The 12,822-nt window shown below is 46.0% G+C and overlaps 1 protein-coding gene across 1 annotated transcript in view; it reads right to left on the bottom strand.

The window, feature by feature from the left end:
* Positions 1–12,822, bottom strand: part of CLSTN2 (calsyntenin 2) — a 728,679-nt gene that overhangs the window by 24,530 nt on the left and 691,327 nt on the right. Inside the window, exon 12 of the mRNA XM_061168062.1 lies at positions 2,719–2,885. Within this exon, the coding sequence (XP_061024045.1) occupies positions 2,719–2,885 (167 nt within the window). The remainder of the gene's footprint in view (positions 1–2,718; positions 2,886–12,822) is intronic.

Below are 12,822 nucleotides of genomic sequence, written 5' to 3'. Positions count from 1 at the left end.
GTGGAGGAAAGAGCCTAGACTTATTTTGGACAAGTCCCTGAGCCCCAATCTCCTTATATCTGAAATGGGGTCATAATATTTAATTTGTTGTGAGAAGTAGGGATAATGAACCTAAAATAGCCCCCAGTGGGTGCACCGTAAGTCATGTGTGTTACCGTTAACTTTTCATATGCAATCTAGTTCTTGCCTGCTGAGTCCCAAGGATGGAACAGGATCATTTGCAGCGGCTGGTTCCGAGCAGGTGGTATACTAAAAAATGCCGGATTAGCCTCCTCTACACCCCACCGCTATGGGTGCCCCTGAATTAAGCACTTCCTCTTTCACTAGGTAGGAACTGCCACGGTTCTTAATTTATATTCTGCGAATGTGTGGTTTTTAAGTCAGCACCTTTTGTTGATTTGTCTGGAGTGCTTGGAGTCCTGACACTGTGGCCCCAGGGGATGGTCCAGAGCAGAAAAGATCCACCCAGAGGCAGGGAGCGAATCCAGAGTCAGAGAGGGGACAGATTCAGGATCTACTAGAGGACAGATTTCTGCATCACTGGCTTGAAAAACACTGAGAGAACAACGCACACAGGAGATCAGGGATCAAACCCCAGCTCTGCCCGTGAGAACACCTGTGTGAAATGTGCGTGAGGGCCTTGCCTGGGCCAGCTGCCGTGAAATTGACCAGTGGAAAGCTGGCCTTTGTATACATGTGGTCTTCTGAGTTTCCTTTGATGGCCAGTGATTAGCTGTGTATCCAGAGCACCTGAGTGTGTGTTTTCATGCATGTTAAACAGTGTTCTGGAAAGCCATTCTTTACATTGTCCATGTACTCCTCCCATCATCTCCCGCTGACCCAGGTTCCAGGGTGAGCATTCTGAACCCTACATCTGTCCAGATCATGTTCCCTTGCATGGATAGAGCCCTTCAATGACTGCTTGTTGCCAAAAAAAAAAAAAAAAGAAATATCAGACATTAGCAAGGCCCCATGATGTGGCCTCTGCCTACCTCTCAGGTCTCTTTCTAGCTTTCCTCCAGCAATCTTGGTACTTGTAACACTGACCTTCCACCTAGAGTGACCTCCCTGCCCTCGGCCCCACCACCCCCTGCCTTTTTCCTGGTTAGTTCTTACTCATCCTTAACAATGTGCTCAGACCGAATTTGCCTGAGAAGTCGAATTCTTCCAAGGAGCCTTCCCTCACTGCCCGTGCCCCAGGTTCTGAAGCTCTGGAGCAGAGCTGTCTGGGTTCACATTTTGGCTCTGCTCTTTACTCACTCTGAGATCCTTGGAAACTTTCTCTTCCAGGCCTCCATTCCTCATGTGTAAAATGGGAATATTCATGGTATAATTCTTTTTATCATAGGGGTTACCTGGGGCTTAAGGGAGTTAAATCAAGGGAGGTAAATTCAGGGCTTAAGGGAGCTTTTAGAACAGTGCCTGGCACCTGAGAGACCCTCAGTAAATGTTGGTGCTTATAAATTACAGGTATCTACTTGGACCACTGAGTTTCCCAAAGACAGTATACTTGGACCATTCACTTCTCTGTCCCTCTCCTCTGCCCAGAACTGCATTCTGTGGTTGTCTGTGGAATGTTTGCTGAAGCAACTGCTACAGAAAGAGAAGCATGATGTACCCAGACCACTGGTTCCTTCAAGGCCAGCATGAATCACAGCCCCACAAGCTGTTGGCCACTAAGAAAGTAAACAAGAGGCTCCTCTGTTGGAGGGGTGACTCCTTGGGTTCTGGCTGGGGACAGGAAGGCAGGGCAGCTCCATGGACAGTGCTGAGTGGGGACAGATGGGAAGCAGTGGGAAACCTCTGCCCTGGTCACCGCCTCCTTCAGAAAACTTCTCAGGGCTCTCCTGTGTTCCCAGAGGCAGAGGGAGGGCCACCCTGACTCTCAGAGAGGAGGCCAAGGGACTGCGTGCTCCCACTGGGATCCGCTATGATGGAGCACAGGCCGTGATGATTTTCGCCCCCCCCTCCCCCCCTTTGCTCAGGACTCTGAGGCCTGAGGCTGGCATGCGCTTCCTGATCCAGGTGAGGCCAGAGCTTTTCTGCCCATCGGGGCTGAGAGGCTTGATGAGGACAGCCACTCATATCCTGCCCCCTTTTCTCAAAATGTAGCTGGGATTCCCTGGGATCACTTTAGTTATAGCGTGCATGGATGACAAAAATTGTAAATCTGCTAGTATTCTCTCTGATGGGAGACATTGCCTGGAGCCCAGTCTGGGCCTCAACTTAATAATGGAGGACCCAATGACCTCAGCATCTGCTTTCTACTCCCACCCCACACCAGGATGACCCTCTGTGCTAATTCATATTTTCCATGGTGCAAACTTTTAATTCTATTTTTTTTTTTTTTTTTGTATTTCTGAAAGGTATGCTTGCATGATCCCTCAGTTCCTTTGGGCAAATAAACAACAAAGCAGCCCACCACCAAGGAAAACAATGAAATATAACAATTCCCTTCAGGTAGACATTGAACATGTGCCTGCTTTTGTGCATCAAACTGATTACCCTCAGGCTTCATCAGGGAATTTCAGGAGATGGCACAAAGTCTGTTGTGTAGTCATGGTCACGATTCTCCCCGCTGTGGCCACACCATCACCGTGGCACCGTCTCTGTGTCACATGGCAAGGAGCAACTCGGCTTCCAGGAGTGCACTGGTGCTGGGTGCCTCCCCCTCACAAAGCACCATCTGGCTGGGGGCGAGACTGGCTCCTTTCTTACCTTTATTCCTTGGCCCAGGCTTTCCAGGGAATTAATATCCAGCCCCTCCTTGCAGGCCTGCAGGCAGGAAATCACCTTCTGACTGTCCATTTTGCCAGGGCGGATGGTGAGACTGGCCAGGCTGCCATGGAAGAATTGAGCAAAGCGTGGCTTGGTGACTTCTCCTCCTAAGAGATAAAGAAGCACCATTATCTGCCCTGTGGAGATTGGGCAGGCAACATTGCTTCATGGTGCCATCCGGCCACGGAGCCAAGGATCCAGTGGTTGTGTCCCTTAAACCCGAGTTTTTCCTTCCAAGTGGAGAGTGCAGAGTCGTGAACACAGAATGTCAAGAGGATGTTATTGGCTGTCAAGACCTTGGCACTCCCCAGATGCACCTATTTAGGATTCTGGAATTCTTGAATTTAAAACATTTACTTTCAGAGGCACAGAATGTTTTAAAACAGCGGTCCCCAAGCATTCTGGCACCAGGAACCAGTTTTGTGGAAGACAATTTTTCCATGGAAGGGAAGAGGGGGATGGTTTCAGGATGATTCAAGCACATTTCATTTATTGTGCCCTTTATTGTTATTGCATCAACTCCACCTTGGATCAGCAGCCATTAGATCCTTGGAGGCTGGGGACCCCTGTTTTACAAGACAGAAAGTGCCTACAGAGTAAAAGCAGGGGAGAGGGAATCTACCAGTGATGAAAGATGTGCTGTGTGCCAGGCTGTCTGCTGGGGACTTCATCGGGGTCAGCCTGCAAAGAGGAATCATTGTTTCCAAATGACAGATAAGGAGCCCTGGGACTCAGAAAGGTGGAAGGACTTGCCTCAGGACATACAGCTAAACGCTGGAGCTGGTACTCTGGTTCTGGTCTGTGTGACTGCAGAGCTGGCATCTGCTACCCAGTGTTCATTTCACTGAGAGGCTGGCATGCGATTGACGGGTCCTAGGGCCCCGAGTCCCTGGGCTCCAACTCGCAGAGAGCTGATTTCATATCTGCTCAAATCCAGGTTCTTTGTCATGCAGGGGCTTGCTTGATTCTGTTCTACCTCTCTCCTTCCCCTCACCTACGTCCTTCTGCTGTCTGTGCCCGGGTCAGCTCTTCAGCTGGGGCAATTGTTCAATGTGGCTTGTATTGCAAGGGCAGCCCGGAAGCTGCCTCCTCCCATTCTCTCCCTCATTTCCCAAAGTTCCTTAACATTGATGCCCCTTTAGGTCCAGTGGAAGCCTCACCTCCTCCAGGAGCCCCTTCCCACTGACTTCACTGAGCACAAACACTGTTCCATTTGGGGGTAGCCTATGTCAAGAACCTGAGCTTTGATCTTGTACTTCAGTTCATTCAGAGAGGTAGCCAAACGTGCAGGAAAGATGGATCTGGGCAGAACTCCAGCTTTGCTGATTCCCCGTGGGAGGTTCTGTAGCCTTTCTGAGCCTCCACTCACTTGTAGGGGACACTGCTGGGTTTTGCCTCCTGGTTCTCCTGTGCTGCCTCAGTGGCCCCCTCATCAGTTTCTCTAGCACCTGGAGGGCAGGTTTCTGGAAGGTTCTGCCAGAGTAACACCACGGTGACTTCTTTGCCCATGAGTGAGCCATGCTGTGTCAGCAAAGTCTGAACATCAGCCTGGGTGGCAGAGGATCCTCCCCTGAGGGCCCTGTGTCAGTCTTACAGGAGTGGGCATCCTGATACCTGCATTCCCATAGTCTTCAGAGTTCTCTCTTAGCAGCTAATCCTTCATTATTCTAGTGGTCTGTTACAGTCAGTGAGTTTTTATATTTTCTTGTTGAAATTACTGTGTGGTTTCTCTCTTCTGATTGGGTCCAGACTGACACACCCTCTATGTTTGCACACATACTTTTGCTCTCACCCATTCTTCCCCATCCTGAGATACCACCTCCAAAGTGCTCAGGTCAGGAAGATCCCACAGGTTCTCCAAGACCCCTCAAGCTCCCAGCTCACCTTGCCTTCTCTCTGCCCTGAGCCTTGGCACACAGAGAATTCATTTCAGTGTACCTCTAAGAACTCAGCATTGTTAGTTAATGCACGTGTGTTTCATGTCTTCAAGAACCTATAAGGGGTGGTTGTCAGTTTTGGCTGCACATTTTAATCATCTGGGGAATCTTTAAAAGAATAAACTGATTCTGGTACTGTATCCCACCCACAGAGGTTATGACCTTTTTTTTTTATAGACGTATAGTTGATTTACAATGTCACGTTAGTTTCAAGCGTACAGCACAGTGACTCATATATATATATATATATATATGTTCCTTTTCAAGTTCTTTTCCCTTATAGGTTATTGTAAGATATTGAATATAGTTCCCTTTGCAATACAGTAGGTCCTTGTTGTTCATTTTATATATAGTTGTAGGTATATGTTAATCCCAACTTCCTAAATTATCCCTCCCCCGCACCTCTCTTTCCCCTTTGGTAACCATGTTTGTTTTCTATGTTTATGAGTCTCTTTCTCTTTTGTAAATAAGCTTATTTGTATCTTTTCTTAGGGTGCACATATAAACCATATTATATTTGTCTTTCTCTGACTTCCTTCACTTAGTATGATATCTCTAAGTCCATCCATGTTGCTGCAAAGTGGCATTATTTCATTCTTTTTATGGCTGAGTAATATTCCATTATGTGTGTGTGTGTGTGTTCAGTTCTTCAGTCATATTCAACTCTTTGTGACCTCATGACTGTAGCCCACCAGGCTTCTCTGTCTAGGGAATTTTCCATGGCAAGAATACTACAGCAGGCAGGGGATCTTCCTGACTTAGGGATCTAACCTGTGTCTCTTGTGTCTTCTGCATTGGCAGGTGGATTCAAAGTCATATATATATAGGTCAAGGTTCAGAACCACTGGGCTATCAGCTTCTTGAGGCTGGGCTTCTGCTTACTCCTAAGTGATCTCTCTCCTTTATGCCACCTGGTGGCTTACTCTTGCCCATCCTCACACATTGCTAGAATTTATTTAAGTCTGTCTCCTGGTTGGAAGGGAGCAGTCATGCATGATTCATTGTAATGAAGACAATACTGGGCAGGTAGCAGGGGCACTGAGGACTGTCCCAGGCACTTTGCACATGTTGTTCATTTATCCCTCTCAACAACATGAGCCCCTGTCCCGGTGTCATTGGGCATGCTGTCTGGCACACGGTGGACACTTCCTAATTGTTGGCTGGATTGAAGGAGATGCTCCAGCAGAGTAGCCGACCTGTGGCATCTCTCCAGCATCCACCTCACTCCTGCCCTCTTGCACTGGCAGCACTGAGGTTTGGGGGGTGGACTCGAGTTCCAGGGATGGATTCTATTTATTCAAAGCTAATGCTATATATATATATATATATATATATATATATATATATATATATATAACTTTGAATTCACCTGCCAATGCAGGAGGCACAAGAGACACAGGTTAGAGCTCTGAGTCAGGAAGATCCTCTATTTAATCAAAGCTGGGTTTCCCTGGTAGCTCAGCTGGTAAAGAATCTGCCTGCAATGCAGGAGACCTGGATTCGATCACTGGGTTGGTAAGATCCCCTGGAAAAGGGAAAGGCTACCCACTCCAGTATTCTGGCCTAGAGAATTCCATGGACTGTATAGTCCATGGGGTTGCAAAGAGTTGGTCATGACTGGGCGACTTTCACTTTCAATCAGGCTGTTTTGTCTCCATTGCTCCAGTGACTGAGTCAGGCATAGACTTGGGACTGGTCACACCAGGTGAAGCCAGTCAGCACCTGGCATCCAAAAAGCCACAGGGGCTGGTCTAGGGATAACCAGGAGATCAAGTTTAAGTCAATGAGATGGCAGAGAAACTGGCTGGCAGCCTCTGGGACAAGAGCTTCCGTCTTCTCTCTAGAAGGCTTCTGGAACCTACTCTTGCTCTCTTTCCCTGGGGATCATTCTGTGAAGATAGAAGGCTGAGAGTGGCTGCAGCCATCCTGCAAGCAGACCAGGGACAACTAAGGCAATGCCTGGAGCAGGGGCAGAACCAGGAGGGTACAGCAGGCTGAGCGAATCTTGAGTAGACCTCCTCACTGCTTTACTGTGGGATATTTTCAGCTGTGGGAGCCAAGCATCCATCTTTACGGGTTTAAGCTGTTTTGACTCAGGCCACCCAGAACATCTTCACATTGGAAATGAATGGACAAGGCTCTATCAAAGTGCTCTGTCCACAGGTTTGACTTTGAGAGGTGACCTGAGGTGATCTCTCAGGCCATGGCTTTGGGTATGGGGGAGCCAATCTGGGGGTCTTTGGGTTTAGGCCCCTGAAGCCATCATGGTTAAGGTGCTCCTCACAGCCATTAGTATGCTCCTGCCTTACTGAAAGAACACTTCGGTTACCCTGCAGGAAGAAGGGTGTGAGCCTGGATCTGACTGGTAGACTGCCACACTCCAGGGCAGCCAGGTGGTTATCTCTTCCCTGCCTTGTCTCCCACTTAGAGCAGCAGATCCCACAACAAGTCTCAGTGACTAGGCATGAACTCTGTGCCCAATGCTCTGTGAAGTCCTCAACATACATCATCTTATTGAACCTTCATAGAACTCTTGAGAGGTAGGCATTTCCTCTACAGTTAAAGAGGAATAAACTCAGGTTTAGAGAGAAGAAAGTGGCAAATGTCCCCTGAGGAGTAGTTGGTGAAATGTGGGCTTCTAGAGAGTGAGTGCATCCATCCATGCTCAGGACCAGCTGGTCATCCTGGTGGTACTGGGCAGCCTAGTCTAGAGTGTGGCTGGTACTATGGAGAAGAGCATGGGGATTCCTTAAAAAAACAAACAAACTAGGAATAAAACTACCATATGACCCAGCAATCCCACTACTGGGCATATACCCTGAGGAAACCATAATTGAAAAAAAAGACATGTACTCCAATGTTCACCGCAGCTCCGTTTACAATGGCTAGGATGTGGAAGCAACCTGACTGTCCATCCACAGATGAACAGATAAAGAAGTTGTGGTACATATACACAATGGAATACTACTCAGCCATAAAAAGGAACACATTTGAGTCAGTTGTAGTGAGGTGGGTGTAGACTACACTGATGTAGTCAGTGTAGCAAGGAACCCAGAGCCTGTTATACAGAGTAAGTCAGAAAGAGAAAGACAAATACCATATAGTAAGGCATATATGTGGAATCTAGAAAAATGGTATTGATGAACCTATTTGCAGGGCAAGAATAGAGACACAGACATAGAGAACAGACTTGTAGACACAGTGGGGGAAGAAGAAGGTGGGACAAATTGAGTAGCATTGAAACACATACATTACCATGTGTGAAATAGAAAGCTATTGGAAAGTTGCTTTATAAAACACAAGGAGCTCAACCTGGTGCGTTGTGATGACACAGAGAGGTGGGACGGGGTGGTGGGTAGAAGGGAGGTTCAAGATGGAGGTCACATAAGTGTACTTATGGCTGATTCATGTTGATGTATGGCAGAAACCAATACAATATTTTAAATCAGTTATCCTCCAATTAAAATTAAATCAGAAAAAATAGAGTGTGGCTGGGAGAGAGCCCCTGCGGTTTCCCACCCAGAGCGCCTCAACTGCTCACTCACCACTCACCATCCTTTACACTCTCCTGGATGCCAGAACATCTTCCTACACACTATTTTCACTCAGCAAAACATCCATGTTCCCTTTTTGAGTTAAGAATCCTAGACCTATGATACACTCTATTTATTAATGACACGACTCCAGGAAAGCAATTCAATTAGCATTGTGCAATAGGAGGCTAGCAAAAACTAGAAATATATTTGCACTCAGAGGTGGTTGTGATGCAGGATTAAAAAAAATAATGGATACATATACTGAAAAATCTTTCTATTTAATATCTAGGGTGTCTGCACACACCACATGGCTTCTCTGCTAACATTTAGATATACACATGCTCATGAATTATTTTAAGAAAAGAAAATAACCTGATTTCCAACACAAAGAACCTTCTCCAAATATTTGCAAACACAGATTCCTGAGGCTAGATCTGCACACATTTTTAAAGTGTTTGCTGTTTGCCTAGCATTCTGTTTGATTCAGCTGATGATAAGATAGGACTGTGTTTTCCAGGAGCTCACATTCAGTTGGGAGAATAAAGTATAGACACTGGAAAAGTAAAATAAAAATATAAGAGTAAATTGCCAGTTCAGTTGATTTCCTAAGGCAGTGCATGATTAATTTCCAAACACATGATATAGAAAATACATCCAACAGATCAGAGGAGAAAAATAATAGCCATGATTTATTAAGTCCCCAGGTGATGCTATTAAGGGATTTCTTAAGTCCCCAGGGCTTCCCTGGTGGCTCAGATGGTAAAGAATCTGCCTGCAATGCAGGAGACCTGAGTTTGATCCCTGGGTCCAGAAGATCCCTTGGAGAAGGGAGTGGCTACCCCTTCAGTATTCTTGCTGGGAGAATTCCATGGACAGAGGAGCCTGGTGGGCTAAGTCCATGGGGTCAGAGATTGAATACGACTGAGCTACTAACACACAGGTGGTGCTAGTGGTAAAGAATCCGCCTGCCAATGCAGGAGACTCAAGAGGTGCAGTTCGATCCCTGGGTTGGGAAGATCCCCTGGAGAAGGAAATGGAAACACACTCCAGTATTCCTGCCTGGAGAATACCATGGACAGAAGAACCTGGCAGGATACGGTCCATAGGGTTGCAAAGAGTTGGGCATGGCTGAAGCAACTTAGCACATACACATTAGGTCCTTAAAACATAACGATTTTTTTTCCCCAGGGTATTTTATTTAATAATGCTTAAGTGGCAGGATTGTACTTTTGAGATCATAGTCTGTCTCTTCTGATTTCTTCCATCTTACCCTCAGTTTAAACATCTCTCTTCCTTGTGCTCACTGCTGCAAGAACGGTTGTGACAGGAGGGAGAGAAGATGGGGCTTGGAGCTGAGTCTCTTCCTCAATTTCATTTCAAGTCCTAAATTTAGAAGGGTGGGGAAGATGTATCTTCAACATCCGTGGACAATAGAGGGGGAAAAAAGCTGCCTTTCCCCAGTCTAGGAGATGATACCCCAGGCTAGGGGATGGCAGGGGAGGTGTAGATGGATAGGATGACAGAGATGCAGAGTGAGGGCGAACACCCTGGAAACAGTGTGTGATGCTGGGAGGGAAAGCTAACCTGGCACATCTGGATAGATGGAGAGAAGGACTAAGAATGGCTTTACAAGGTATGAGAAGCAGAAGAGGTATTTCTGTGTCCCTAAGTAAGACAAGGAATTACACAGAGCACTGATGACCCCGAAGGACCATTAATGACTGAGGATTAAAGAGATGGACACTGTTTCAGTAGACACCTGTGTGGAAAGGTGACTGGAGGCCCCTCACACCCAAGCACCTTATACATCCCCCTGAAATCAGCTGGCACCCTAAATGGCAACCCACTCAACTAATCTTGCCTGGAGAATCCCACAGACAGAGGAGCCTGGCAATCTGCAGTCCACGGGGTTGCAAGAGTCGGACACAACTGACTAAAGAAATGGGAGAATTCCAAATTTACCAAGGTTGAATCTCCCCGACTCAGATAGAAGAGGGACTGGAAGTGACACTAAGATGGATGTGGAAAAATGACTTTTTTCTTTGTGAATTCAGATTCTTACCTGCTAAACTACAACTCCTTTTACAGATGATGTTTTCACAGCTAGGTAACTTGCCTAAGGCCCTACAGGCAGAAGTTAGTGAAACTCTGATTCAGACTCAGGTTTTTCTTGCTCTCAAGCTTTTGACCTGAGTGCCATACAATACATATGTCTGGGAGGGTTCAAGCAGAATTTCTTGGACGATCCCATAATTGGGCTGCTTCAGAAAGATGAGGACAGGTTGGGATTGATACAAGGCTGAGGGAGAATGTCCAATTACACGGAGTTCTGTAGACACTGAATGATTTCAGCAGCAACTCCCAATGATTTGTGTCAAGCTTACTGGGAAATATAGTTCTCATGAAAAATAATAGTATTTAGAAAAAGTGATTTAACATAGCTTGTGTTATTCTGAGCCAGAGTTTTCATTCAGCTTTCTTTCCACTGAGAGGTGGGCCCACCAACTATACACATAGCTTTAGAATCAGTATTATTCACTTTCCTCTGAGTGAAAGACCTGTGTTGTGTGAATGGACAAAGTAGCTTCCCTTTGCAGAGTATGTGTGGGATGTCGCTGGTCTTTTTTTTTCCTGCTGTCTTTCCCACAGCTATTTAGTCTGAGAAGCACATAGAAAGGAGTGGGGCCATGTTCCCCGCTGCTTGAGTTGGATGCGGCTCTGCGCACGGCTTGTTGATGGGGATGCCCCTCAATGAACACAATTTCACGGAGGGTTGGCTATCAATTTTGAGCAATGCAAATGGTGAGACCATTGGAAATCTTGCTTTCTCTCATTTCAGCGATGGAGATACCCACTGAATGCAAAGGCTAAGTGAAGTGTGTAATAGACTCCCATAAACTCTGGCTTTAAAACCTGCACACAACCCCAGGGTTTAGAACTGTAATTGTAAGGACTGGTGGTCAGGGATGCTCTGCCCACAGGACTGGCAATGACACAGTCTCAGCAGGCTTTATTGATCCTTTGGTGGTTATGTCTCCATCCTTCCAGCATTTTCAGTGAACATTTGCATGGTGGGTTCTAAGTTCATAAGAAACATATGACTTATGGGATGACCCCAAAAGTCAGTACTTGGGGGTTAGGCACCAAGATTCACAAAGTTGGAAGGGCCCTCATATATCAACCAGAATGGCCCACCATTCTCCAGGAGCACAGAGGCAAGACACAGTCTTAAAAGACCCAGAGAAGGTAAGCAGCAGCAGTGAGGGTCTGGAATTCTTTTCTGACTCCAGATTCAGCTCTCCCATTAAACCAAGATGCCCAATGGGCCAGTCATTATCTTTGGCCTCAGCTTGACTTTGTCTGATCTGGGGAAGAATGCCCGGGGAGTCTAGGCAAATGGTTTGACTGCAGATTCCAGAATCTTCTGGCCTTCCTTGCTTGGCTATTAAACATCATCTGATTCTACATGTTTCTAGAAGCAGAGGTGGGTGTAGCAGTATAGTTAAGGCTGTGGGTAACACAGTTCTCAGTGCAAATCCAGGCTCTAGGTAACCCTTCCCAAGTTCTTATGTTCTCTGAGTCTCAGTTTCCTCATGAGCAAAATGGAGATGATAATTACATCCACAACATAGGGTTGTTAAAGCGAAGACAAACCAGAGCTGAGCACAGTGCAGGAACTCAAAACTAGCAGTCAGTTTTGCTGCCAGCAAGAACCAAGGGAACTTTGAGATAAGATGTTGTCATGGGAATCTTCTCTTTCTTCAGGGGCCTCTTTCTCTTTTCTTTCTCCTTGCCCAAGTGTGTCTCTCAGAGAAGTTAAAATGATACTTAGAGTTAAAATGGTCTTTTTGCTCTAAGACCCTTGCTAAAATTTTCTAATTAATGTAACTTTCAGAATGAGATTCAAAGTTAAAATTGTAACTCAGTTATCCTGTGTTTCCACACATAAATCACCGAATTTTAAAGCTGATTTCATCTGTGTTGTCTTTAGACCAATATACCCTTATGTCAAATGAAGTCTAGGGCCTAGAATCATCTTTATTTGATTTTTAAAATACAGACAATGCTAAGAGACACCGTGTTAGTCATCCCTGTGTGTAATACATGAGCCATACACCGTTGTCAAAACAAACTCAAAACTGGGATATAATGCAATAACCAATAATTATTGACCTTCTCCAGGACATGAAATAGGAGGAAATGGGAGGGAAGGGGAGTCTTTGAGAGCAGATAGTCCTTGCCTTCTGCAAATCCATGCCTTAGTGGGGGATAGAGACCTCGATTAATAACTCCAATGAGATGGTTCCCAAACAGTGCTCCAGGAACACTAATCTACGAAGAGTGAGTTCCATAGTGAAATAAGACTGAGAAACATAGGTTAGGTAATGTCAAACTGATTGGTTCCTTGGTGGGCTTCTGAGAGCTTTGAATAAACAAAGGTGCATTGTGACTCTTCAGTGTGGGGCTGTGGGGATGGCTTATATGGTTTCCCAAACTTGACCTTGGCCTTCTTGTGGAACCTGGGGGAACCAAGCTTCATGAAACCCTTGGGAAATGCCACTTGAATGTAA

This window comes from Dama dama, chromosome 19, assembly GCF_033118175.1.
Source record: "Dama dama isolate Ldn47 chromosome 19, ASM3311817v1, whole genome shotgun sequence".
Taxonomy (NCBI): Eukaryota; Metazoa; Chordata; class Mammalia; order Artiodactyla; family Cervidae; genus Dama; species Dama dama.
This window is presented reverse-complemented; position numbering and strand designations above follow the sequence as displayed.